The sequence below is a fragment of the Eleutherodactylus coqui genome, chromosome 1 (genome assembly GCF_035609145.1).
Source record: "Eleutherodactylus coqui strain aEleCoq1 chromosome 1, aEleCoq1.hap1, whole genome shotgun sequence".
NCBI lineage: Eukaryota > Metazoa > Chordata > Amphibia > Anura > Eleutherodactylidae > Eleutherodactylus > Eleutherodactylus coqui.
Window position 1 is genome coordinate 145406551 of NC_089837.1, and position 22858 is coordinate 145429408.

Genomic DNA, 22858 nt, shown 5'->3' on the forward strand with positions numbered 1-22858 from the left:
CCAAGAAGACCCTCTTGCCCTTCGAGGACACCTCCCAGCTATCCGATCCGATGGATAAAAAAATCGACGGATTAATGAAGAAAGCCTGGGAGGCAACATCCCTCACCATCGAGGCTAACATAGCCTCAACCTCAGTGGCTAGATCCATGGCGCTCTGGCTAAACAGGCTAGAAGCCTCCATAAAGGATCGGGCCCCCAGAGAGGAGTTGGCCAGCTGTCTTCCCCCTCTTAAAAATGGCTACCGCCTTCCTGGCTGACGCATCAGCGGAAACGGTAAGATACGGGGCAAAAACCGGAGTCCTCAGCAACTCAGCGAGAAGGGCACTATGGCTGAAGACTTGGGCCGCAGACATTACATCCAAAAATAAGCTCTGCGCCATCCCCTTCCAAGGGGAATATATGTTTGGGCCCGTCCTGGACAAAATCCTGGAAAAAGTCGGCGACAAGAGTAAAACCCTGCCTGACAGACAACCTTTCAGGAAACCATCCTTCCCGAAGAGGATGCGCCAGCCTCCTCCCGAAGTTAAAGGGAAAGGGAAGACTGGAAGATGGTCGTACCCCAAGGGAGGTCGGGGTAAGGAAGTCCAACCCTCCCCTGAACAAACAGGGGGTAGATTAGCGGGCTATCTAAGCCAGTGGCAAGGGGTAACGTCTAACCCCTGGGTACTCCGAATAATCGAAGCAGGGTACCAAATTGAATTCCACTCGCTACCCCCTAGGAGATTCCTTATAACCTCCCCGGGGTCCCTACAGGAACAAGGGAACCTCATAAAAGGCGTTCAGGAACTTAAGGACCTAGGGGTCATTACACAAGTCCCCGATTACGAAAGGGGTGAGGGATTCTATTCCCCCCTATTTCTAATAAAAAAACCGAATGGTTCCATTAGGACTATATTTAATCTTAAAGCCCTAAATCAATTTATCTCGTACAAAAAATTCAAGATGGAAACAGTAAGATCCATCGTCCCACTAATAGATCGAGATAGTGTAATGTGCACCATAGATCTTAAAGATGCATATTACCATGTCCCAATAACGGCAGCCCATCACAAGTACCTGAGGTTTGCTCTGCGGGAGGGAGACAAGATCCAACATTACCAATTCACGGCCCTTCCATTCGGAATCTCCACCGCCCCTCGGGTATTCACGAAAATCGTTATAGAGATGGTAGCCTACTTCAGGCGGAATCAGATCCGCATATTTCCGTATCTGGATGACTTTTTGTTGGTGTCAAGGACGGAGAAGACCATGCGTATAGACCTATCCATGGTCTTATCCACCCTAAACAGTTTAGGGTGGATAGTTAACAAGCAGAAGTCCGACTTGAACCCTGGTACACAAAAGGTGTACCTGGGAGTATTACTAGACTCCCACATCCAGGAATCCCGGCTTCCATCATCTAGGAAGGAAGACCTCACCCAAAGAGTAAAATCCTTCTGTCAGGCTACGGCGGTTTCCATTAGAGAAACAATGAAGGTGCTGGGCATCCTGACGGCTTGCATTCAGATAGTCCCATGGGCACAGGCCCATACCCGGCAATTACAAGGATTTATCCTTGCCAACTGGGACAAACGGCAGACATCCCTGGATAAGAAGGTGAGCCTGTCCGTCCGAGTCAAAGAGTCCCTACGCTGGTGGACCTCACAGAGGAACCTAAGCAAAGGTACCTCCTGGTCACAAGAATCTACCGTACCCATCACAACAGATGCCAGCAAAACGGGATGGGGAGCCCAAGTAGCCGACCAAAATCTACAGGGGATTTGGGACCCCCAAGTAGCTAAACGCTCATCCAATTTCAGAGAACTAAGGGCAATCTGGGAAGCCCTTCAGGCGGCAGAACCCCTTATAAAAGGAAGGCATGTCAAAATCCTAACCGATAATATGACAGCTCTGTCATTTGTTCGTCACCAGGGGGGAACGCGACACCCGCACCTGCAACGACTGGCAACAGAGATACTCCGCTGGGCGGAATCCAACGTGCTGTCCCTCTCAGCGATCCACTTAAAAGGGTCCACAAACGTCGCTGCCGACTTCCTGAGCAGACAGAGCATCCATCCAGGAGAATGGGGACTGAATCAGCGAGTCTTCGACCAACTAATCTGCCAGTGGGGAGAACCGCAGATAGACCTGTTCGCCACGAAGAGAAATTCAAAGTGCCAGGACTTTTACTCGCTGAACCCCAGAGACAATCCACGCGGGGTAGACGCCCTGTCCCAAAGCTGGGACATGGACCTAGCCTACGCCTTTCCTCCCTTCCCACTGATCCCCCGCACCCTCAGGAAAATCCAAACCAGCCGGGCGTCAGTCATACTAGTTGCCCCTATGTGGGACAAAAGGCCCTGGTATCCCCTGCTAAAAGCCTTGGCGATCCAGGGTCCATTCCTACTACCAGCCGTAGAAGATCTTCTCCTCCAGGGCCCACTAACATACCCAGGGGTCGAGAAATTGAAGCTAGCAGCATGGATGCTGAAAGCATGATACTGCGTGGGAAGGGACTCTCCCATAATGTAATTACTACCCTAACAAAAAGCCGTAAACCTATCACGATAGCCATCTACGATAGGATATGGAAAAAATTCACAGAGTTCTGTAAAATAGAGCCAGGGAAAATCCCAGGAATTGACATTCCCGTAATCCTGGAATTTTTGCAGGCAGGCCTAGAAAAAGGCCTTAGTCCTAGAACCCTTAAAGTCCATACAGCAGCACTAGGGTCCTATCTAGATTTTCCCTTGGCAGAACACCGCTGGGTGCGTAGGTTTCTCAAAGGGGCAGAACGGCTTCGACCCTTTGTTAGAGAAACCTTTCCTACCTGGGACCTAAATATAGTCTTAACTAGCTTTTGCCAATCCCCCTTCGAACCCCTCTCACAACTCTCCTTGAGGCTGCTCACACTAAAAGTTACCCTTTTAGTTGCCATAACATCGGCTCGGAGAATAGGGGAATTGCAAGCATTACAATGTATTGAACCATACATGGTAATACAAGACGACAGGATTACCTTCAAACTAGACCCAGCCTTCCTTCCGAAGGTAGTGTCAAAATTTCATAGGGAGCAGACGATCACTCTGCCCTCCTTCTGTCAAAATCCCCGTAACGAGAAAGAGAGAGAATTTCATAACCTAGACGTTAGGAGAGCTGTTCTAGCGTACCTAGAGGCCACCCGCTCTTTCCGTAAAAATAATAACCTCTTCATTCAATTTCAGGGGCCGGCAAAAGGAAAGACGGCAACTAAGAGCACCATCGCGAGGTGGATCAAGACCGCCATCCAAGAGGCATATAAAGCCAGGGGTCTCGACCCTCCGGGAAAAATTAGAGCTCACTCCACTCGCTCTCTTTCCTCCTCTTGGGCAGAAAAAGGCCAGGCGTCTGCCGAGCAGATCTGCAAGGCGGCGACCTGGTCGAGTATACATACATTTACCCGACATTACAGGGTTAACGTCCAGTCGGACAAAGACCTGAGTTACGGACGTAAAGTCCTTCAGGCAGTAGTCCCACCCTAGGGCCACGTATAATTTGGTATACTCCATATGTAATGGGGCCGTCGGGATGACGCTCTGGAAGGACACGGATTACTTACCGGTAGTCCCTTTTCCAGGAGTCATCACGACGGCCCATAGTTCCCTCCCCTTTAAGAATAATTTATGTTCTTCAAATGTAAATATGACCGAATAAAGGTAAAATTTGGTTTAGTAAACATTGTCCACCGTAATGATTTATAAGTCACTGAAGCATGGGTGGAAAGGGAGGTGCTTTTAAACTCTTCCTGTCCCTACCTGGGTCAGAGGGCAACCTCCATATGTAATGGGGCCGTCGTGATGACTCCTGGAAAAGGGACTACCGGTAAGTAATCCGTGTCCTTTTTTACTATAGCTAGGGAAGGTTTTCAGGGAAGGCTTATATTCAAACCCATTCCTCGAAAATAACTGCAGGGGTTGCCAGCAGCAGCAGCGGCCCCATTCCGAGCAATGCTCTTAACCCACGTTTTTGCTCTTAAATCAGAGCAAACATTCGGGGGAGAGCCTGCTCTCAAGTTAAAAAGCTTGTAAGCTGAGGCACTCTTAACCCAAGGTATCACTGTATTTCTAGTTAGCCTGAGGATTTCTATAGAACTACTATTAATTTTGAAACCTCTCAAATATATAGTAGATTTAAAATGGAGACCAATAAAGCTACAATCCTGTTGATTAATAAGGATTATGTTATGGACACAATTGACCTTAAAGAGGTTTTCCCAGGGAGAATACTATTGATGACCTATCCTAGATCATCAATAGTTGATTGGGCAGGGTCCGTTACTTGGGACCCCGCCTGATCATCTGAGTGGGTGCATTCTGTCGGCGTCGCAAATACACTGCAGAAGCAGTGGAAATCTCCTCTCCCCTCTGTGTAGTGGCCGATGCTTGTAACTGCAGGCACAGCGCACGTTGATTTCGATGATAGCCATGCCTGTAGTTACAAACATCAGCCACTACATAGAGGTTGGCGCGGAGTGTTCTACTTTGACCTCCTGTATATTTGCAACGCTGACAGCATGCGCCTGCTTAGCTGATTGGTTGGGGTCCCGAGCAATGGACCCCAGCTGATCAACTATTGATGACCTATCTTGAGGATAGGTCATCAGTAGTATGCTCCCTGGAAAAACCCTTTTAAGGATGCATATTATCACATCTCTATAGATCCCAAATATGTGAAATACTTTGTTTGCCGTTAGAAGGGGATAAGATATTTCCCTTTTGCAGTTTGTATGCTTGCCTTTTGGCATTTCCATTATTCCTAGAGTATTTACGAAAGCTGTGATTGAGCACGTGGCTTATTTCAGAAAAATGGGAATAATCAATAACCCATACGATTTACTGGTTGTATCTAATACACTGAAAACGGCCATATACTTACTGATACAGGAGGGCAAATTATGTACACCACCTCAGTATGCAGGCAGCCAAATGCTAAATGAGGGAGCCAGTTACACCTGTGGAGGACAACAATGACACAGCCACTCACACAACATCCTAATATGGAGGGGAGGGGGGGGGGGGGGCTTGGTGTCCTCCACAGGTTTAACTGGCTCCCTCATTTGGCTGCCTGCATGCTGAGGTTGGTGCACATATTTGCCCTCCTGTATCAGTAAGTATATGGCTATATTCAGTGATTATTTGTTTTAGATTTCCCTTTCTGTGATACATTTGTATTAGAGTAGGAACTCACAAAACTCGAGGAACCTTGACAATATGCTTGTGGGCTCAAGTATTTTGGCCAAAATCCAACTAATACCTCGCCTGTTCTTTTTTTTTTCTTGCGATATCGCCCACTGATTTCAATAAGCTGGCGGCCCCATTAAAAACAACGTGAGAACATTGCGATGCCCTGCCGTGGCTATGACAGCCATGCCGGGATTTTTTTTCAGCACCACAGGGATGGAAGGCTGTTTCTATGTGAAAAGCCTCGCATACAGGAGTTTCCACAAGGATTGTGAGGACAATATCGGTCCATGAATCACGACCCGATATCGTCCTCCCCAGTATGAAGGAGCCCTGACTTTCCCTAGCGGCCCTGTTGGCTGACACATAACACCAGCGCTGGACTTTACATAAGAACTTTGACTTTGTCTAATAGCTTACTCAATGTATCAAACTCAAATTTTATGATTTTACGGCAGTGGTGAGGATGTCACAAATCTAATGACCCCAAAATCATCTATTAAAGGTCACACAAAGTGTGGTGCAAGAAAAAGCCTTTATACCAAATATGTCCTGCTAACTTTTAGCAATCTTTGTCGTCACCTTATTTGAGTACCCTGATGAGCATTTTGTTTACTTTACTGGTAAAACGCATTGGAAAATTATTAAGTGAGCCTTATTCCTGTACGGACATTTTAGGGTCTCTGATGAAGGGACTTTCATTTTGGGGTCGCTATTTTTAGAGTGGTTACCCCGCTTTCTTCTGATATACGGCATCCTAGATATTAGGAAATTACAGGTTAGGGTGAGTTTGGGTCCCTCCTTCCCTCATCGTTTTTTACGTACCAACAAGTTTTGTCACTACAGCCATCATGAGACTGGAAAATCAGATATATGAAACATATCTTGATAACGTCTGATTGGGTGAAACCATTCACTTATTCTTTTTGCTTTATTCTTTGGCTTAGGGCCCAACCATACTGTTTTCTACACCATTCATTTGACGTACAGAGAGTGTATTTACACTTATTAAAAATGTTTTTATCTCCTGGTATTACAACTAATGTTAGAATAGCTCCACCCGCTGCTACTATTCTGCGTCCACCTCAGCAAATGTTCCAAAGTGGTCACACATGTTCAGTCTTGTTTAGTGTGGTGGGCGGTTGCTTCTAAAGTTTGCAGCATCTTCTCTGATGTCAGAAGAGATGTTAAGCAAGTGATAGGAGAGTGAGATAGCATTACTGCAGAGAAGCAAGACTGAGTATGTGTCAGCTCCTTGAATTATACTGGACGTAGAAATGCTCCTCAATAAAAACAGCAGGTGGTGCTATTCTAACATTAGTCCAGCAATATCTAAGGATAGAAATGTTTTTAGGTTTAATCTGTTTATAGATTTAGAAAAAGTATTACAGAATAGAATAATTTATAAACGAAAGAAGTGAACACTTGCCTTGTTATAAGGTAGGTGTATGAAATCATACACGAGACTTAGCTCTGTCCAAAAATATACTACTGTACAAGAGACAGAGCTGCAATAAATGGGCACTGCAAATAAACAATCTTTGGTATGAAGAGCACAATACCAAACAGAAAAGAAAGAGTAAGAATGAAGAAGACTAAAGAAGGAAAAAGGAAGAATGGAGGAAAGGAAAAGAAAAAAAAAGGATGAGGATAATGATGATAAAAGGTGAGGGGAATGCAAGGTCCAAACGTGAGCAAGAGTAAGCATCCAGCAGAGGCCAACTGAGAGGCTGAGTGAACTTCCTACCCAACCATGTTCTGGAAGGCCAAGGAGGTCCAGGGTTGTCACTGGATTAAATATTTAAGAAACATTTTTTTAGTAAGTGTAAATACAAAAATGTCTAATTATGGGTTTAATTATAAACAATATTTTTTGTGAGACAGCCCCTTTAGGCTGGCTGTCCACGGGCGATGCAGCAAAGCTCCGACGCAGAGCCGCTGCCGCCGAATCTCCGCCGTTCAGTCCTATCTAATAGATAGGCTGACTGCGGAGAATCGCGGCCATTCGCAGCATGCTACAAGAAGCGTCGGCCGGCGTGATTCGACAGCGGTTTACTGCCATGGACAGGGGGCCTTAATATGGGAATATTTCAGCACCTTCATGCTGTCCTCTCTGAGGCAATCATAAGATAGAGATAGGCACACAGATTACAGCAATATGTCTGGCTCATGTAACTTACATTTTATCAGCAGCAGAACTCAGAGAACATCAGGAAGTAGTCCTTGATATTCATGAGCTGCAGACTAGCCCCACCCACCCCACCTGTCACCTTACTGTGCATAAGGAGACAGCTGTCAATCAGGGGCTGGAGGATAGGGTGGGCGTGGCTAGATTAGAGCTCATGAATATCAAGGACTACTTCCTGAGCCATAATTATATAAAACCATTTGAAAGGTCCCTATACTCATTAGACTAAAACTGATGAAAATAGACCATTGCAACCATCCAACTTAAGTGCGCTCAGCTCTGTCAACTGGGCTACTCCACAGCTCTAATTCCCAGCTGTATCAGTCTACTGGTTAGGTGCTACAGCTCTGGAGCAGCACAAAGAACAGGACATGGGGCACTTGAGTGAAAAGTCTGCCGTCAGTGCTCTGAGCTCCCACCCCTCTGCACTATTTGCAATGAGGGGGGGCTGGATGGGTGCGGAGCTAATTCCCAAAATTTAGCCCCGTCCCCTCTCATTGCAAATAGTGCAGAAGGGCAGAGAGGGGGCGGGAGCTCAGAGCACTGCTCCCGACTCTTCCAGCCTCCTCCCCCTGCAGAGAGATACGCCGTATATCGGCCGGCGTGAATACCCAACCTATATACGGTCGTCTGAATAAGCCCTAAATGGTAGGAACTGCACTTACCTTGTAAACGGCAGGTATTGTGCCTTTAACCTAAAATTTGCAGAATTGGTGGTGGCTGGCTTGCCCAAATCTCTCTGTAAAGCCTAAAGGATTCATACAGTAGTTTAAACACAGAGAATAAAGAGAAATGCCACTGTTAGCACAAAACCTGGGGTAGAAATACAATTTTAAACTACATTTTACCCTGATTTTTGTAGTGTACAAGACTACATAGGATTTGGTTAAAAAAAAATAATAATAACCTGTTGCAGAGACAGACATTGCCTTTACGCCGAAAAACATTTGCACATTGAAACTTGAGGTTCCAGAGAATTAGTTGGCCACACTGGTATCAAACAGCATTAATACAGTGGCGCCTTAGGTTCTACTGCAGTGTGAAAATGGCAATAAATGGCATATAATCCTAGACAGTCAATGACAATGTAATGGTGACATCTGTGGGTGGTAGGACAATAGTTCAATTTAATGTTATGCTTAAATTCTGTATTACTTTGTCAAATCTTTTCATTTTTCAATACAATAAAGGAAAAGGGAGAGACTGATAGAATTGATCACTACAATATTCTACCATTCTCTTCTATCTGCCGTAAGTGTTAAGTGCTGAATCATCAATAATTTATGTCCTACACCACTAACATGTGCAGGATATTTACTAATGAACTGTAATTACACTTTTCTCAGTTACTGCCAGGAATAGAAGAGGTAAACATGTTTACTTGGGGTTTAACTTCTACTTAAAGGACACTAGTGCTATTTTATGTTTGTTCGCTGTACATGATTAGGAAAACACGGCTGCTTTATTTCAGAATCAGCAGCACATTTGTCCATGGGTTGTGACTGGTATTTCAGCTCCACTCCATTCACTTAACTCCTTAGTGATGAAGCCAAATTTTGGAAATCTGACATGTGTCATTTTAACATAGAATAACTCCATAAAGGTTTTGCATATCCAAGTGATTTTAACATTGTTTTTTTTGCCACATTTTGTACTTCATTTAGGTGGTAAAAATAGACCGACAGAATGTGTATATTTGTTAAAAGTGCCAAATTGGAAACCTTTAAAAAAAAAAAAAGTCATTTTTTTTCACATTTTTAACTGCAATGTCAAATATGTGCAAACATACTATACAGATTTTTGATAAGATATAGATTTCCATCTGTTTACTTTATTCTGGATGCACATTTGAAAAACTTTTTTTTCAACAATTTAGGAGACATACAAATTTAACATTGATTATTAACATTTTGAGGAACATTTTGTTTTCCTGCACCAAGCCAAGATTGCAAAGGCTCATAAGTATCAGAATGATAGATACCCCCACAAATGACCCCATTTTAAAAACTACACCCCTTAATGTATTCACTGATGGGTGTTGAGTATTTTGACCCCCCTGGTTTTTTTTCAGGAGTTAATGCAATTTAGAGGAGAAAAAATATAATTTCATTTTTTTTCTGTAGCGTACATAAAAATGAGGATTTACACCCCAAAATGGATATCCCTATTTGTCCTGCATTTAGAAACATACCCATTGTGGCCCTAATTTTCTGCCTGTATGCACAACGGGGCGCAAAATGAAAGGAGCAGCCGGTAGCTCTCAAGACAGACATTTTGCTTGAAGGTGGTTTAGGCCCCATTGCTCACTTGTAGAGCCCTTGGGCAGCTACAACAATACAGAACCCAACAAATGACCCCATTTTGAAAACTAGACCCCTTAACAAATTCATCTAGCTGTGTACTATGCATTTTGAGCCCACAGTTTTTGAATGAATGTAAGCAAAGCAGAAGGAAGACATTTTTTGGCAATTGTGTCTTTTTAAAAACAGCTTTTTTTGTACAGCACACGTGAATGAAGACAACTTTTACCCCAAAATGGATCCCCGTTTGTCCTGTGTTTAGAAACATACCCATTGTGGCCCTCATCAGCCGTATACACAATGGGGCCCAAACCAAAATTACCATTAAACTTCCACAGTTTTTTTTTTTTTTTTTTAACTTTTACGTGATCGCCATTATCCATTGGATAACAGCGATCACATGACTGGGGACCGCTCATTGCGGCCCTTGGTCACTGCTCCAGGCTCTCGGCTACCTTTAGTAGCCAGGAGCAAGATTTTAAATTTCCTGGGCCCTCCCCAGCTTCTGCGCTTGCGTCCACCACTCTGCAAAGGAGAGAAGGCGCCGAAACTGGGGAAAGGTCCGTGGATAAGGATCGCGCCAGGAGACATTGCCAGAGGCCTTAGGTAAGTAACTTCATCCGATCTCTGACGGGAGGTGTAACTAACTTTTCTTTACTTTTACGTGATCAGCGTTATTCGTTGGATAATGGCGACCCCCGGTGAAATCTCCAGGCTCTCAGCTACGTTTGGTAGCCATGAGCAGGGAGATTTTAAATTACCGGTTTTAATGAGAATATAAATATTAGTGGAGACAATAGGCAGCCCTTTCTGGTGCCATTAGTGATATAAAATTCTGCTGATAGAGCCCCATACAGCCAGCTATAGCTTGGAAGAAAGCGCATTTTGCCCAAAGCCGCAAATGAATATGACCAATTTATGAGGTTGAAGGTCTTTTCAGCGTCTAGAGAGAATAGTTCTGCAGGAATTCTGTAGAGATTCTATAAAGTGTGTGATGCTTAAAGGGGTTGTCCCGCGCCGAAACGTTTTTTTTTTTTTTCCAATAGCCCCCCCGTTCGGCGCGAGACAAGCCCGATGCAGGGGTAAAAAAAAACCAAAACGGATAGTACTTACCCGAATCCCCGCGCTGCGGCGACTTCTTACTTACCTTGCTAAGATGGCCGCCGGGATCTTCACCCACGGTGGACCGCAGGTCTTCTCCCATGGTGCACTGTGGGCTCTGTGCGTTCCATTGCCGATTCCAGCCTCCTGATTGGCTGGAATCGGCACACGTGACGGGGCGGAGCTACGAGGACCAGCTCTCCGGCACGAGCGGCCCCATTCAGAAGGGAGAAGACCGGACTGCGCAAGCGCGTCTAATCGGGAGATTAGACGCTGAAATTAGACGGCACCATGGAGACGGGGACGCTAGCAACGGAGCAGGTAAGTGAATAACTTCTGTTTGGCTCATAATTAATGCACGATGTACATTACAAAGTGCATTAATATGGCCATACAGAAGTGTATACCCCCACTTGCTTTCGCGGGACAACCCCTTTAAAACCCTCTCGTATTAGCTTGGCGACCTTTACAAATCCTACTACATTTCCCCGATTAATGATGGCAAAATATGTGCCAATCTAGAGCTTATTTTTTGTAGATTTTGATATCAGTTTTCGATGAGATTGGTCAAAAATTGAGGAATGTGTTTTTATTTAACCCAGTTTGGGAAGAGCAACTATTAAAGCCCGCTGATTTTCTTTTGGAAAGGAACCCTCTAGCTGAAAGGTTTTACACATATATGGAGACTAGCTGACATACCCGGCTTCACCCAAGTTAATGAGAAGAAGCCCTTAGTGATGTGTCATTCAGTGAGCGAGTGAATCAGTAAGGGCTTGCACATTTATACAATATATAAAGATGTGAGGTAGATTCTCTGCATATACACATAAGGAAGGGCTTCTTCACATGGGTGTGTTTTAATCATGGCCGCATAAGGGGATAACAAAACCATTGATTTCAATGGTTTTGTTTTCATTAGTGGTATTGTCACCCGTTAGTAGTACGGGCGACAAATGATAGGACTTGCCCTATCTTTCTAGCACATAGTAATAACTACTTGCGGGAAAGATAGCAGGCTGATAGGTCCTGACTAGAGATGAGCGAGCATACTCGCTAAGGACAATTGCTCAATCAAGCATTGTCCTTAGCCAGTATCTCCCCGCTCGGGAGAAAAGGTACGGCTGCCGGCGTGGGTGACAGGGGAGTTGCAGCAGGGGGGGAAGCGAGGGAGAGAGAGATCTCCCCTCCGTTCCTGCCCACTGCCGGCAGCTAAATCTTTGCTCCTGAGCGGGCAGGTACTCGCTAAGGGCAATGCTCGATCGAGCAATTGCCCTTAGCGAGTATACTCGCTCATCTCTAGTCCTGACCTGTTTTTTTTTCAAACTCGCACGCTATGGCGCAGAGTTTGAAAAAAAACAAAAGAACAAACCATGGTTAATGCGCAACTACACTCCGTAGCGGTGAGCGTAGTTGCGCATGTGCTCGTGTGTTTTGCCCTATTGGGGAAGTAAATCCTCCTCAGTATATACCTAGAGAGGCGAGGTAGATTTTCCTCAGTATGTACACATACAGGTGAGGTAGATAATCAAGTTGCAACCCCTTTACTTTCCCTATTTACATATCGAATTTCCAAGACTTGCACTTTGATCGTGAATCGTCATGGTTGGACATGAAATTGTTAAAAAAGCCTGGTTAGTACGCCTCCATGACCTGAAGCTAGTGTGTGTGCTTTATGAGAAATGAACTCTCATGTATCATGGTTCTTCGCACGGATAAGGAATTGATATATTCAATCACTTCTGCACCTGTAATTGGGGAGTGAAGAGATTCTCTCTGGGCTACAGAAATGGTAGGTAGAATAATATTTTGTAAGAATGATTGGACTGCACTTGAACACACAAGAGGGTCGTCTTTCAAATTGTATAAAGCCAAGTAGTAATCCCTGAAGCTATTCGCTATGTCTATTGGGTTCATTAGTTTCCCTGGGTTATTTCGACCAAGTAGGTATGGAATTCGAGATTCAAGATGCTGAGCCTAAAGACTAGAGTAGAGGCCAACAATATCTCGGATTTATTATTTTATTCTTAAAATGCATTTCAACTACAGACATCCATGGAATTTTTTTATTTTTATGTATATATTGACAGGTTCCAGCGTGGTCCAGTATAAAAAAAAACATAACACGTAATAGAAATGCAGGAGTATTTCTTTGACAAGTGACTTTTTATGTTAAAGATTTAATAGCTAGGTGTGGGAACCTCTTCTCATTTTTCTTTTGCCTATCTCTTTCAGCACCTCTCTTTCGTACATAGATTCGCAGCTCCTTCTCTTTAAGTAACCTGAAAAGGAAAAGAGAAATTTTTATGCAAATTCTTGACATGCAGACCAAAGTTACATACAATAAAGGACATTCTGAAATAGGAGATACATTGCTGACATTCATGAAGTCAGATGTTCTGCACATACTGGAAACCTCTACCGACGCAGAGTTGGGAATACCTGTCTGTAAAACATTTAACACAAAAATGCTTTTGAAATTTGATTATTCTAGTAATCTTACCTAGTATAATGATCGACATTCGGTAAAGCAAAAAACTTCTGCTTCCTGTAACGTCTGTTCATGTACCAAGGTATAGGCCATTCTTTGAACTTATACCTGTATAAATATGAAATGTCACACTGAAACAAGAGTGAGGATATTTTATATACATAGCAGACATATAGACCATATTGAGATTCCAATAGACTCCTTCCTATAAGGTAGAAGGTGAACAAACAATGAGCCATTAGTTAATTTTTAGAAAGCCCTTCCTTTGGAAAGTTTAAAGGAGTTTTCCAAGACCAATAGCAGATCTGCAAAGGTCTGTTGGTCGGGACCCCCGCTGATCAGCTGATTACATAGTGGCCCAGTTTGGTATTGCAGCACTTACCTGCTTTAACAGTTCCATCTGTCCATAGAAGCATGTAATCAGCTGACCGACTGAGTTCCCAAGCGGCAGATCCCTGTTGATCCGTTACTGGTGACCTATCCTGGGGATAGGTCACCAATCATTTCACTCCTAAAACACCTTTAAAATTGATTTTCAGTTTTAGAGGGGAATGCAATGACTCTATGGGGCACCATGTAGTAGCACACAGAATGTATATGGATCCATATTGCGGACCTGTAGGGGCTCTGTGCCCCCCTGTAAGGCTTTTGCACTTTTCAATGCCATGTGCATGATTGATCATTTAAATCTGAAGCACACCTTATGCCTCTTAAAAGGACTACTCCCATCTCAGCTCATCATAGCCAAAATAAGAATACCTCTTTGTAAAATGGCAGGCGGAGAATATGGAAACAACTGAATGGACTGCGCTATGCCATTTCTGTAACTTCTAGCAAAGTGAATGGGAGTTAAAACAGTATAGCACAGCAAGCTATGCTGTTTCCATAACTTGGGGGGTGGGGGCAAAAAAACTATGTAGTTCACTGTGTAATGCTATTTCTGTAACTCCCATTCACTTCATTAGGAGTTATGGAAAAAGCATGGATCAGTCCAGCAGGTTGTTTCTGAGCTCCCGGCTAGCAAATAGAGCTGGGATAGGTTTGGGGGAGAATCGATCTTGAGATCTGATCCGATCAGATGTTTAGAGCATATTCCGTGGATATGCCCTAAAAGTCAGATGGGCTATTGTACCTTCTGCACCAGTGTCGTACACTTAAAGGGGTTGTCCCGCGCCGAAACGGGTTTTTTCTAAAATTCAATAGGCCCCCCGTTCGGCACGAGACAAACCCAATGCATGGGTTAAAAAAAAAAAAAAAGAAGGTTTATTACTTACCCAAATCCCCGCGCTGCGGCGACTTCTTCCTTACCTTACTAAGATGGCCGCCGGGATCTTCACCCACGATGCACCGCGGGTCTTCTCCCATGGTGCACCGTGGGCTCTGTGCGGTCCATTGCCGATTCCAGCCTCCTGATTGTCTGGAATCGGCACACGTGACGGGGCGGAGCTACGAGGACCAGCTCTCCGGCACGAGCAGCCCCATTCACCAGGGAGCAGACCGGACTGCGCAAGCGCGTCTAATCGGGCGATTAGACGCTGAAATTAGACGGCACCATGGAGACGAGGACGCTAGCAACGGAACAGGTAAGTGAATAACTTCTGTATGGCTCATAATTAATGCACAATGTACATTACAAAGTGCATTAATATGGCCATACAGAAGTGTATACCCCAACTTGCTTTCGCCGGACAACCCCTTTAATAATATTAATTAAATTTTGTACCATGATACTTGTCCAAAGCAGTTCTTTCTCCATTCTCCTGGTCTTGCATTTTCCTGACCAGTCTGTAAGAGCCGGAGAGCATCTTCCCTTTCTGTGACCACACTGTGAAGATTATCCATAGATTTGGTTACCTGTATATAAAAAAAAATCCTCTAGTAAATAGATACTTAAAGATTATAGTAAATGTTCTTTACACTGACATTTTATGCAAAAGGCTAATATCCTATACAGAGAATCTTAATCCTCATCGATACAATCCTAAGATATAGGCCACTTTTTACCAATGGCACAATACAAGATGTGCATTAGGAGCAGCTTTTACTTTCACCTACTGTTTCCTTCTCCCTTAGTTTGCAGGAGGCCCTTGCAGACAGGGACCTCTCTCCTTCTGTACCAGTCTGTCACTCAGTTAGGGTGCTTTTAGACAGTGATATATCGTTCGCATGAGCTGCCTGTTTACATGGTCAGATAAATAGTTTGCTTGCAAACTGTTCAGTCGTTCACTCACTGTGCCAAGAAGTGTGAAAGACTAAACGATCACTGTTTACATTCACAATGTGTAAGCGAGCAATGATTTTTATATATAAAATTAAGGATGAACGAGAAGCGAACAAATTCCCACTCGTCATTTAATCATTTTGTGTTCACACTGAACGATCAATATTCAAAAACGCAAGGATCCAGCGGTTTTGTTTTAACTGCATATTTACTGTATTAGCTTTTTCTTTGTTATGTACTGCAAACCTTTATATTATGTACAGAAACGTGAAAATATTGACACTTTAAAGACACATCATTTTTAAGTTACAGCCCCATCCTTCTCATATGTCACTTAGGAAACACGTTGGATCACACACACTTTTTTGATCACACCTTTTCAAGCCGCTCATGACTTGGCATGGCTGTTCTTTGTCGCTTAGACTCTTGTTCTAAAGTCAGCAGCATGTTCTTTTCCTTTAATAACACATACCTGAACAAAAGAGAAACATTTAGCAGTAAGTTTCATTTATGGTAAACATGCAAGCAGTGAACTAACAAACCCCGGCTCTTAAAGGGAACCTGTCACCAAGGAACACCATTAACTAATCCCCAAATTTTTACCACCTGCCCCTCTTGTGATTTGTGGGGCAGAGGGGAAAATAATCCTAGTTGAAAAGATATTTGCCGTGGGCGAGGAAACAACCTCAACAAAAAGGAGGACAGTGACAATAGGAGGAGAAGAAAATGAAGGCGATATAGATACTATTATTAAAATCTCATCTCGACTGTTAAGTAAATGGGAACTTGTGGGGATGAATGGCGGGTTATGTAGAGTTCTAACACATAAATGCTAAATTTGATTTCACAGTTAATTAGAAATTTTGTCCATAGATGTGCTATGATGTGAACTGGCAATAGAGGTGCGGGTGTGAACATCAATGTTAGATTTAGAAAGAAAAAAAAAAAAGTCTGATGTTCAACCTGATGTTTTTAGCAAATTTATAGATCTGAATAGAGATGCAGCGACAAGGGAAGTAGAAAAAGTATAAGGACAAAAAGGAAGAGAAATCGTTTTAGGAATTAGTTTATGGCACAGTGGAGAAAGGCCTTTTTTTTTTAATCTAGAAAGCTGACAAGGGAGGGGCAAGACTGAGGCATGCCACCAATTAGCTGATGAGCCAAATTATAGTAAAATCACCACGGGCCCCAATACTGCATTGGTCTTCTAAAGTGCACAACAACCTACAAAATGCGCCAGCTGTCTAAGGCCTCATGTCCACGTGGAAAATCAGGCCCGCTACGGATTCTCCATGGAGAATACGTAGCGGGTATGGAGAATCCGTAGCGGGTCCCTCCTGCCCCACGGACATAAGGCATAAAAATAAGAATAAACTTACCTCTCGCCCGCTCCGGATCTTCCCTTCGCCGCGGCGTCCTCTTCTCTCCGTCGCGGCCGGATCTTCTTTCTTCGGCTTGGCAGATGCGCAGGGCATGTCGGTTACGTGCCCCGCGCATGCGCCGGCCCGAAGAAAAAAGATCCGGCCGCGACGGAGAGAAGATGAAGCCGCGGCGAAGGGAAGATCCGGAGCAGGTGAGTAAATTCCGATTTTGGTCTCCCGCGGATCCGGACGGCTTCCATAGGCGTCAATAGAAGCCCGCGGGAGACCCGCACAAAAATGGAGCATGGTCCAGATTTTTTCATGCTCCATTTTTTTAAAAATCACTTTTATTGACCATCCGCGGGTATTTATCTACCCGCGGGTGGTCAATGCATCCCTATGGGGTGCGGATCCGCGCGCAGGAGTAGAGTTAAAATCCGCTGCGGGGTTGGGTCTGTATTACATCCACTAGAGAGCAGGACATTTCCAGGTTTAGATTACGACCATTGCAATAGTTGCTGGCAGATGGGCTCTCACAATTTGATCAAAATGTGTGGTAAGAGTTCTAATTATTTACATCGCACATTTAGCAGTATTGTGTAATTTCATGTGTTTACTATTGGCATAATTTACAGCGCTATTAGTGTGCTGTTACACCATGTATAAGTTTTCCTGTTAACAGTGTATCCATATCGGTCTACAAGTGGTAAAAGAATACCAGACTGCTATACGTGTGGCGCTGCATGGATGTTTGATGCTGCCTGCACACCAGGTGAAAGACTACCATGCTGGTTTTATACACGACATACTTGTTGCAGAATGCACACCGCAAAGTGCACTACAATGTTAGTGGATGGGGTTAAAACAAACCATGTTGGCTCAAAATGGAGAAAATCTGCAGCAGAAAAGCCGCTGATTTTCACTGTGATTTGACTTGCAATGCAGTGTGTATAATCCAAGAGCGAATCAAAACCAAACAACCATACTGAACCCGAATGGGAAAACACAAGGTGAATACGGGTTATAATGTGTGTGATGGAGCAGTTATGGCTTTGAGTTAATAAGGAACTAGGACTGTTGTGTACGGAGCTGGTGGGGACTCTGGACTCATCCCCGGGAATGGTGCAAGAGCTCGTTCACAGCAGTGCTTCTGGGGTCCATTTTCCTGCTCATTATAGAACAAGAAAATGACACCCAGTGTCCGAATATAATGGTCATATGATAGAACAGAGCCAAACACCCCAGTGACTTATGGCAAATGTTCGGTTTCTGGCATTTTAGGGGACGAAACAGCATCCTGTTTTTTTTTTAATAAAAACCAGTGCCAGCGGTTCTGAATAGAACCCCCGCCTGTGATGTGAACGAGCCCTTAGCAAGACACCTTCTCTTGAACTGAAGAGCTATACACCAGGTAACCGGATGGCTGGGGTGCGTTACACAGTATGCTGGCATATGTCTCCTTTTCCTGCTGAGGTCCCAAGGGAGTAACTGGTTGAGGAAGACATTTCTCAAAGTTAAGTCAGTTAAATCCAACTGAATGTGGTTGTTTCTGCCACATGCGCATGGATTTCTTCAAGCTTCTATGAAACAGTAGTAGAAATTTCTACAAGTTTGCTGCCTGTGATTAAACCCCGAGTCAGGATGCCACTATTAGAAGACTCCGTTGGAGGTACTAACCAAAGTTTGTGTAGTTCCTCACTGCTTTTGCATCGCAGTTGGTTAACCGTCCATGCGTCACCTGAAAACAAAGTGACATTTCTTCATACAATAGATCGTCTGGTACACACATTTCTAATGCTGCTGTGTGTGAAGCTGACTGCACAGATCTGCAGAGCATCACTTCCCTGAGATGTGCGATAGGATGCTTACAGAGCAGGCAGCTATATGTAAATATGTATATCTATGGATTTCTTTAGCTGCCGCGACGACTAAAGCTCACAATTTTCACACATTTTGCTACATTAAAAACACTTCAAACAGATGGTGGGGGGAAATAGGGTGGGTGGGTGTAGCACCATCTATGTGTTTTGGACATTTGAAGCTTTCTCACTAGTTTTGTAAAATGTTTGGAAAAAGGGAAATCACTAAGAGTTGTAAACTTTGCTAACCCCCTTAGTGACCAAGTCTGTTTGTGCCTTGATGACCAGGCCAAATTTTGGAAATCTCATGTGTCACTTTAACATGGAATAACTCCGTAAAGGTTTTGCATATCCAAGTGATTCTGACATTGTGTTTTCGCCACACGTTGTACTTCATTTAGGTTGTAAACATAGATCGATAGAATTTGTGTATATTTATTAAAAGCGCCAAAATTAGGAAAATTTTTCATATTTTATTTCTCTTCTATGTTAGGTGCGTCTCTGCTCCTCCGTGCAAAACACAAAAATGTATGCCAGCTGGAGTAGATTGCTGCTATAACTTAAGCCATAAACTGGCAGAAATTAGACATTACGGTGTTGGTCTGGGGCAGGCACGCAATTTTTGTGCAAGTGGGCCAAATCATGCAACTTTTTACACCAAAAAAAGTGTGGTAAGTCTGCCCCAATGTCTTTAAAAAACGGTAAACAAAATCCAACAACTCACCGGACTTCACCTTCTCTTGCCCCCAATTTTCTGGGTCATCAAAAAACTCTTCAAGTCCTCTTCGTGCTGCCGACAGGTGGAGAGATGACGACTGGTGCCAAGAAGTGCCGTCGGCCGCTCTTATGGCCAAACCATTGAAGATACTGAAATACACAAAGACAAGATGTAAGTGGGCCTGAATACAAACTGAACTTCCTGCGACTTTTAGTGCAGATTAGGAGCAGTGGCCATTATGTACATTTCAGCCATAATAATGGAGGGGATTTCCAGTACTGGACTCCTCAGGATAACTCATCGGTAGCGGATTGGTGGGAGTCCGCTGGGATCATATGCCAGTGTATAAAGGATGAAGCACAGAGCTCTGTACACTGCAGTGGCCCGGATTGGTACTGCAGGGAACTTTGCCCATTTGTGCCATTCCACGCCACTGCAGAGTAATACAAGTCACAGTAAGGCAGGGTTTACACTGGTTTTAGTGTAAGGGAGCATTCACACAGCATTATTGTACAGGGTTCTGTGGCAGCTGCTTCATTTACAGTTTAAATTAGCGTACTCACCTACATTATTCTATGCGCCAAGTTAGGCCACTTTCTCACATGTGTTCAGATAAACACTGCAGCCTTTTATTGTGATTTTGTGCTGCATTTTTGAATGCATGTTACAGCGTTTGACAGCGCTCCTTAACCCCTTAGTGACCACACTATTGTGTTTTTATGTCCTGCTTGTATGGAGGGAGATAGCGCTGCTATCTCCTTCCATACATTGCAGGTGTCAGCTGTTTATTACAAATCTAATAAAAAGCGATTAAAAAAGTCCTATGTATTACAAAATGGTACCAAGAGAAACGACAGGACGTACCGCACAAAATGAGCGCTCACACAACTATATAGATGGAAAAATTTTAAAAAGTTCTTGTGCGCAGAAGATGGACAAAATTTTTTTTAAAATTAAATATTTAAAAAAAAAAAACACAACAAAAATCCCCCCCCCCCCCCCCCCCCCCCAAGTATCGTACTGACCCATTGAATAAAGTTATTGGGTCATTTTTGTTGCAGTTTATGCGCCGTAGCAACAAGACGCACTGAAAGATGGCGGAATGTTATTTTTTTCCCATTTCTCTCCACTTAGAATTTTTTTTAAACTTTTTCAGTACATTATATGGTACATTAAATAGTGCCATTAAAAAAAATACAACTCGTCCCGCAAAAAACAAGCCCTCCTACAGCGACCTTGATGGATAAATAAAGGAGTTACGATTTTTTGGAAAAAAAAGCAAAAAAAAGTGGTCACTAAGGGGTTAAAGCACCCCATCATTGTGATGCACAAAGAGAGAAATCAACACAAGCCTGCAGTAACAAGCGCCAGCCCCTACAGGGAAGTCAACGTGGAGGCTTCTACTCCGACCTCTGTGTTATTGCGGCGGTGACAGCATGCGCCTGCTCAGCTGATCGGTCGGGGTCCTGAGCGGTGGACCCCAGCCAATCAACTACTGATGACCCGTCCTGAGGATACATCATCAGTAGTAGTCTCTGTGGGAATTCCCTTTAATGTACACAGAAAACGCAGTGTGAATGCGGTGAGAGGCTGGTTCAGGAGCCTGGCGCTGATTTCAGACAGGATGAAATAGCGCAGCAAGCCGTACTATTTTGTTATCTAAACTCCAGACTGCCAGCTGGAAATCGAAGCGACCCATCTAATATAATAAAGCCTACAGGCATTTTCTTGCACCGCACTTTGACCCCTTTGCGTGACCTTTGGACGATTTTGGTGTCATTAGATTCGTGACCTCCTCACCACTGACATACAATCATAAAATGTGAGCCTGATACATTGAGTGACTGTCAGGCCAGAGTTCCCATGTTAAAGGGGTTGTCCCGCGCCGAAACGTTTTTTTTTTTCTTCAATAGCCCCCCCATTCGGCGCGAGACAAACCCGATGCAGGGATAAAAAAAAAACCCGTCCAGTACTTACCCGAATCCCCGCGCTCCCGCGTCTTCTTACTTACCTTAGTAAGATGGCCGCCGGGATCTTCACCCACGATGCACCGCGGGTCTTCTCCCATGGTGCACCGTGGGCTCTGTGCGCTCCATTGCCGATTCCAGCCTCCTGATTGGCTGGAATCGGCACACGTGACAGGGCGGAGCTACGAGGAGCAGCTCTCCGTCACGAGCGGCCCCATTCAGAAGGGAGAAGACCGGACTGCGCAAGCGCGTCTAATCGTGCGATTAGACGCTGAAATTAGACGGCACCATGGAGACGAGGACACCAGCAACGGAACAGGTAAGTGAATAACTTCTGTATGGCTCATAATTAATGCACGATGTACATTACAAAGTGCATTAATATGGCCATACAGAAGTGTATAACCCCACTTGCTTTCGCGGGACAACCCCTTTAAGTCTAGCGGTGCTGTTGTGCTTCAGTCAGAGCTCCTTCACACCAGCGAGGGCGAATGATGGCCCGATATCGCCCTCGCAATCCATGTGGAAACCCCTGCATGGGGAGCGTTTTTACATGGAAACAGCCTGGCATAACTGCAGGAATCCCCCCCCCATCACGGCGGTCAGGGGATCGCGATGTTCTATTGTTTTTGACGGGCCGGACAGGATGCCGCCAGCCCCACTGAAGACAATGGGTGACATCACAAAAAGGTGATGCGGTGCCATGCAGGGAAACATGGCAGAGGGGTGAACCCGGTTATGTTCATGTAGCGGACATGGCGTCAGTCTAGTAATAGTTAATAACGTAGCGGGCAGTTCAGCTCCGCCATAAGATAGAGCGTTTGGCCACAATGACCGGTTTCCTGCTCGTGTTATCAGAACTCCCAAACGCTGATGCAAACGCACCCCCACATTCACGTGACGCCAGTACCCGAGGCTCCCACAGAATATTGCCCGCAGCATCACATGGCTCCTCTTCCTGCAGGGCAGCTGGGTGCCATCTTCCCCCCTGGTGAATAAAGCACATGCACCCGGCCATCCATAGGGGGTAGAAGTGCCATTTATCCAGCAGGCCCCCTGCCTCCAGTGGTGAGGGTCATGTACCCCCAGCAGGCGCTGCTGGTAGTGGGCACTAGTCCGCATGTCCTGGCATCTACATGACTAGTATGGCGGTCACACTGCCCCACACCCTACCTGGGGAGGCGCCCCGCCGTCCTCACAGCCGCACGCACCGACCAGCCAGTCAGCAGCCCCCTAAGTGCGGCCGCCGCCATCTTGGCAGACTCGCGTCCCCCACAATGCAGCGGGGCCGGCCGGCAGCACACTTCTATCTTGTTACATTGTATTATGTGAGGACACCAGACACTTTACGTCACAAATCATCGGGGAACCAGGAAACCAGCTTTTATTTATGTCCCCAATGAAGAAAGAGCAGCATGTAATAAGGTGTCGCAGGGCTTGTGCGTCATGACAACAGC

The 22858-nt window shown here is 44.7% G+C and overlaps 1 protein-coding gene across 1 annotated transcript; it reads right to left on the reverse strand.

Annotated features, from left to right (window-relative positions):
• Positions 1-12791: 12791 nt before the first annotated feature.
• On the reverse strand, positions 12792-22794 carry MRPL47 (mitochondrial ribosomal protein L47). The gene is made up of 7 exons (XM_066601515.1): positions 22575-22794; positions 19441-19583; positions 18535-18595; positions 15872-15968; positions 14999-15129; positions 13288-13383; positions 12792-13066 (listed from the first exon to the last, which is right to left on the reverse strand). The coding sequence occupies exons 1-7, from the start codon at positions 22652-22654 to the stop codon at positions 12952-12954; spliced, it is 723 nt and encodes a 240-aa protein (XP_066457612.1). The 5' UTR covers positions 22655-22794; the 3' UTR covers positions 12792-12951.
• Positions 22795-22858: the final 64 nt, after the last annotated feature.

Excerpts from the sequence above, each read along its gene's own strand:
- MRPL47 (XM_066601515.1), bottom strand. The coding sequence starts at position 22,654 with ATGGCGGCGGCCGCACTTAGGGGGCTGCTGACTGGCTGGTCGGTGCGT. Across the intron at positions 19,584-22,574 it reads ACGGCGGGGCGCCTCCCCAG|TATCTTCAATGGTTTGGCCA; the intron begins GTAGGGTGTGGG and ends TGTGTATTTCAG. Across the intron at positions 18,596-19,440 it reads GCAAGAGAAGGTGAAGTCCG|GTGACGCATGGACGGTTAAC; the intron begins GTGAGTTGTTGG and ends CTTTGTTTTCAG.